This window comes from Homalodisca vitripennis, unplaced genomic scaffold (genome assembly GCF_021130785.1).
Source record: "Homalodisca vitripennis isolate AUS2020 unplaced genomic scaffold, UT_GWSS_2.1 ScUCBcl_4340;HRSCAF=10467, whole genome shotgun sequence".
NCBI lineage: Eukaryota > Metazoa > Arthropoda > Insecta > Hemiptera > Cicadellidae > Homalodisca > Homalodisca vitripennis.
The window spans coordinates 17,457-23,525 of NW_025780455.1; the positions used below are offsets into that span (position 1 = coordinate 17,457).

Below are 6,069 nucleotides of genomic sequence, written 5' to 3' on the forward strand. Positions count from 1 at the left end.
GCGGCCAAACCATTGGGGATAGGGCAAAATGTCATTTAACCTTTTTTGTAGATCGCGCTGTTTTCTAAATCTTTTAGAAAATTTGTTTTGAGCTACGACCTACAGTTTAGCCGCTATCGAGCTCGGAAGGTACATTTTTAGGCGAAACTTTCCAAATATTTTCACTTAATCACATTTTGCGGCCAAACCAATGGAGATAGAGTAAAAAATTATTTAACCTTTTTTGTAGATCACTTTATTTCCTAAATGTAACGTTTATTTTATTTTGACCTCCGACTAATGGTTTCGCCGCTATCGACTCCAAAAACAAAAGTTTCACGTAAAAGTTACAAAAAAATTGCACATAATCACGTTTTTCGGCTAAACCAATGGAGATAGGGCAAAACGTCACTAGACCTTTTCTGTAGATCGCGCAATTTTCTAATTTGATGGGTCAATCAGATTTGAGCTACGACCAACAGTTCGGCCGCTATTGGGCTCGAAACATTATTTTTTATCGAAAAAATCTCTGGAATGTCAAATATTCAAGCGTTTTGTCACTTAACCATGGAAGATAGAGCAAAAAGTCATTGGACCTTTTTTGTAGTTCACTTCATTCCTGACTATGAATTTTTCGTTAGATCCGAGCTAGCTCCAACGGTTCGCCCGCTATCAGGCTTACAAAAAAGGCCTGCAAGGGTAAAAAAATGCGCATTTTTTTAATAATTTTTTTTGAGGGGGTTTTAAAAGTAAAAATGTCCAGTTTTCAGACTTTTCCTCCGGGTCATATTGCAAAAGGTACCTGTATGCCAAATTTCAAGTTTCCAGCACTTCTAGAACTATGTTAGAATTTGTATCTATATATCAGTGAGTCAGTCAGTCAGTTTCACATGCGGCTGTATAGTATATTAGACTCGCCTTCGGCTCGCTGGGGGCTACGCCCCCAGGCCCCCATTTGGGTGTTGGCTAAATTCGGGGATAAGCGTAGTTCGGTGATTGGTTAAATTCAGACGTGCCCCTATCCTGCACTGGTGGGCTTTTGTGAATTGTTTAGTGTAAATATAACAAAAACCCAACCCTGAGTCATTATTTTTAAGTTGTTTAGGGGGTTTCATTTGCTCAGAGGTTTATCTTGTCATGCCAGGAAATTCCCGGGGGGGGGAGATTAATGTTAAAGGGGGTTAAGATATCAGGGGGTTTAATTTAGTCGGGATATTTTCTGGTCATATGAATAAATTCCCGGGGGGGGGGTTAATGTTACAAGGGGTTAATGACACACGTGGGCCTATTTTAGAGAGTGTTGTGTATGTGAACATAATAAAAAACACTCTGCCCCTATCTATTATTGAAGCTTCACTAACGCTCAGCCAACTGCCGATGTGGAAGGGGGTTTTAGTCACTCGTTAACGTAGAAATACAAGGTCAATCTCTAACCAACATGAATCGCACTAATTATAGTTGCATACATCTAAAACACCTAAAAATGATGACAAAGAATTTGTCATTTAGTGCATTTATCAGGCTTACGGATAGATAAACGACAGAATGCTACTGAACCTTTTTTTAGATCTCTAGATTGTCTAGTTATGGATTTAAGTTATGACCAATGGTTCGGTTGCTACCGCCTCCAGAAACAAAGTTTTCACCTAAAAAGTATAAAATATTTCCTTTTAAACAGGTTTTTTGGCCAGACCATTTAGGATAGGGCCAAAAGTTACTGGACGTTTTTTTGTAGAACACGTCGTTTTCTAAAACTTATTAAATGGATGTTTTGAGCTACGACCAACCGTTTAGCCGTTATCAAGCCCGGAATGTAAATTTGTAGGCGAAAATTTCCAAATATTTTCACTTAATAGCATTTTGCGGACAAACCAATGGAGATAGAGTAAAAATGTCATTTGAACTTTTTTGTAGATCACACTATTTACTAAATCTAACCTTTGATTTATTTTGACCTCCGACCAATGGTTTTCGCCGCTATCGAGCCCGAAAACAAAAGTTTCACGTAAAAAGTTACAAAAAAAATTGCACATAATCACGTTTTTCGGCCACACCAATGGAGATAGGGCAAAAAGTCACTTGACCTTTTCTGTAGATAACGCAATTTGCTAATTTGATGGGTCAATCAGATTTGAGCTACGACCAACGGTTCGGCTGAAATGAGTAAAAGTAAGTTGGCTGTTTGTCGGTTAACCTACGCTCAGGCATTGAGGTTAGCGTATTCAGTCTCGCCACAGGGATGCACAAAACGCAGAGACCATGTATATGTACACATTTATAACAACAAGTAGCTTATTAAATCAGCTTTGGTTTTAAGTGCAATAGTTAGTTATGTTTATGGCATAACTTATGGTTGAATGCAATGGTAGAACAGGTTGTTAAATTGTTAAAGTATTGATTAAATATGTCAGATGGTTGATGGCATGAAAACACGATGACTTAGACAATGTTAATGAATGGTGAATTGACTTTGAGGTAAAAGAATTGGGTTTATTTTTTAGGATGAAAAGAATATTGCTGTTTAATTAATTTGTCATTATTCGTTTTTAAGCAAAAGAGATGGTTGATTTTGTGTGTGTTGAATATGAATAGTGGTTTAAAAAATATAGAATAAAATGTGTTTGGAATTTTGAAAAGAACAGAAAATCAGTTGTTTGCCCGTCGGTTTACCAACGCTCAGATATTGAGGTTGGCGTATCCAGTCTCGCCACGGGGAGGCCGGCAAACTTAGAGACCATATCTATTTACATATTTACACAAAACGGGGAGTTTTTATTCTGGCAGATCCCCTTGCCTACTGCTAATAAAGTCATCAGGGAGTTTTGGTAAAGCAGTTCCCTTTGCCTACTGCTAATGAAATCATCAGGGAGTTTTGGTAAAGCAGTTCCCTTTGCCTACTGCTAATGAAATCATCAGGGAGTTTTGGTAAAGCAGTTCCCTTTGCCTACTGCTAATGAAATCATCAGGGAGTTTTGGTGAAGCAGTCCCCTTTGCCTACTGCTAATGAAATCATCAGGGAGTTTTGGTAAAGCAGTTCCCTTTGCCTACTGCTAGGTCAAATCACGACGGGGAGTTTTTTTTTAAGTGGCAGATCCCCTAGCCTACTGCCGAAGACTTAATCAGTGTTTAGAAGGAGCTCGTCATATACAATATTCTTTGCATAGGCGACTCCTTCTACTATTCTGTCGTCTGGTACAAGAAACGACGATGTCGTCTGGACGTCTCACTCTGCTCAACAGGACGTAGAGCTGGCCATGAGTGAAGCAGTCCGTTCTCAGGTCGACTCCGACGTACTCAATTGTCTGGCCTTGGCTCTTGTGACCAGTCATGCAGTACGCCAACATGAGGGGGAACTGACGGCGACAAACCCGGAGCGGCGATCCTTCGGCAAACGCGAACCTGAACGTAATCCGGGGAATTCCGATAGGTTGCGTGTTGCCGATAAGTCTGACGGTGATCAGTCGGCTGCTGATCGCCGTCACAATGAACTTTGGTGCCGTTCACGAGTCCATCACCGATATTTAAGTTTCTCATGATTAAGCATACGGAGCCGACCTTGAGACGCAGGACGTGATCTGGCACTCCTTTTGCCAGTGGCCTGGTTGAGGAGATTTACGTCCACATCCAGCCCGTCGTCGTCTTCTCTGTCCACGGTGTCCGCGCTTCTCAACTCATGAATGCGCCCGTCCATGAGGTCTAGGATGCGACCGTTGATCTCCTTGACGTTCACATTCAGAGTTGAGAGTATTGCCCGTCTCGCACAAAGATCAGGATCTCGCAGAACACCAGGAGGAAACACATCCGTTATTAAGTCCGCGAGAGAAGTGAGGCATCTCACCCCAGTGAGGGGAAATGAGAGACTCTCTCTCGCGGCCTTCTCCAAAAAGTAAAGGATTTATTGTTCCATTGCCTACTCCAAGGAGGAAGTTGGAGTAGTCAATGGAACCACTAGTTCTCTGGGGTGTCGTCAGGGAAAATAGTGTGAACAGTCGCCACAGATGTGACGCCCGAAGTGACACGCACGCGACATCAGCTGGTGTGCGAGCCTTCTCAACGACGGGCGCAATCTGACGGAAGTCCCCGGAGCAGATGAAGATCTTATTCCCGAATGGCACACTAACTATTCATGAGATCCCGGAGGGACCTGTCGATCATCTCGAAGATGTAGCGGTGTGCCATCGGGGCCTCATCAAACACAATGAGCTGTGCTGCTCTGATGAGTTCTGCTCGCTGGGACCCGTTGGTGATGTTTCCACACACCTGTGCCGTGACCTAGGTCTAGAGGGAGTCGGAACATGCTATGTGCTGTTGTTCCTCCAGCCATGTTCCTTGCAGCAATCCCTGAGCTAGCCACGGCGAGTGCAACCTGTCGACAACCACGGACATACGCAAGGATGACACGAATCAGAGAGGTCTTCCCATAACCCCCGGGACCGTCCAGAAATATGATTCTAGAAGTGCGTCGGTCACGGGGGTTGAGAAGCAGAGAGCGAACGTACTCAAACACACGGCGCTGGTCTGGGGAGAGTTTGGGGCACCCAGTCCTCAAAGATGGTTCGCTGGAGGTTCTCGCCGTAGTTGAGTAGCTCTCTACCTAACTCAGTCGTGTCATCCTCGACGTAGGGGAGTCCATGATCTTTCAAGCACGATCCCTGCTGGCGGAGGCTCCGATCGATGTCTATCAAGGTAAGTTTTCACCGCCAGTTCAGGGTCGAGAGGGTTCCTTTCTAAGTGATCCTCGCTAAGGTGGTTCTTGAAAGACTCCCACAGAAGAGCAGCGGGGAGCTCCCATGTTGCAGAGGATCACGAAGAAGGAACGGAGCCTAGGTCCAGTCATAAACGTAGATGCCTCGCGCAGCGCGTGATTGTATTCTTCTTCCGTCTTCCACCAGGCCGAGATTGCGGGCTACGTCCTGAAACGTCCGGCAACCAGGACCGCCACGAGCCAGAAGATCAACGTAACCACGGCAAGGTGTAGACATAAGTAGAATACGAAGGTAGTATTGTTTCTCCTCGGTTGGGAGAGACCCACATCAACCTACATACCTTCTCACCACGCTGGCGAGTCGTTACAAAGTGATGGCCATCGGGGTGTTCGTACAATTCCGCAGTACGTGGGCGCTTAGTGTGCACCATGAACTTCTCGTAAAATGTCTGGTACGTGGACATTGTCAAAAGTTTCATGGTGCGGGCGATTGAAGTAGACCATAAGCTTGGAGCTTGCTTGAGTGACTGCATCAGAGAGCTGTCTCGGCCGAAAGACAACACTTTGTTTGCCCTCTAAATGCACGGGAAGACACTCAACGGTGGGCTCGAGCTTTGACACAGGAAAGTCGAGAAGACGCCAGCATGCGTCGCTGGCACCCACCATTCTCTTCGTCACGTAATGCTCGACCTCATCCTCTTGTTTCCCCAGGGGAGTGACGGTTACGTTCTGGAGAGAACCGCCTTTCATGAGGTACTTAAAGAGGTACTTGATTATTACGCGACGAGTAGAAGCAAGCTCCAAGTTTATGTGCGCCTCGTATTTGAGCAGTAATGCGGAATTGTACGGAACGACCCCAGCCATCATGCACTTTGATCTGTCTCCTCCGTGATGTGATAAAGCCTTCGTTTGTGTAGTCTCGTTTGTATTGGACGAACCCCCTCTCGTCCACGTGGGTGGTTTGGCAGGCAGGCTTGGGGTAGAACTTGTTGCAGTGCCCCTTTGCAGAGTCCCAGCACAGGAAGTCGGTGGCGGTGGTCAGTACCACATGGACCATGAATCATGTGTTTCAGCACCAACTTCCTGAGTCTTCCAGCGGCTTCCTCCTCCGAAGGGATGTCTGCGCGTATTACGGAGTCAATGTCCACGTGCCTGTACCGGTCCATCGCCGTCAATTTTAAACACAATGTGGGCATGAGGAAGGCCCCTCATTTTGCATTTCAATGACATAGACGATGTAAACCGGACGGCTAAACATTGCTCCGCTGCGCAGATCTCGGAGGAGTTCGCCAAGTTTAATCTGGAAGATTCTGCAGGCTGTTGAGGGGTCACTGCGCCCGCTGTTGTGAGGGCAGGCCTTCTTGTTTTCCTCCCAAGTAGCACTG

The 6,069-nt window shown here is 45.4% G+C and overlaps 1 protein-coding gene across 1 annotated transcript; it reads right to left on the reverse strand.

The window, feature by feature from the left end:
- Positions 1-5,101: 5,101 nt before the first annotated feature.
- Positions 5,102-5,548, reverse strand: LOC124372914. Its single transcript, XM_046831324.1, has one exon. It carries the CDS (start codon positions 5,546-5,548, stop codon positions 5,102-5,104), a length of 447 nt encoding a protein of 148 aa, XP_046687280.1.
- Between the last annotated feature and the right edge of the window lie 521 nt (positions 5,549-6,069).

What these genes read in the sequence shown, in the direction of transcription:
- LOC124372914 (XM_046831324.1), bottom strand. Translation starts at nt 5,548, where the DNA reads ATGGCTGGGGTCGTTCCGTACAATTCCGCATTACTGCTCAAATACGAG.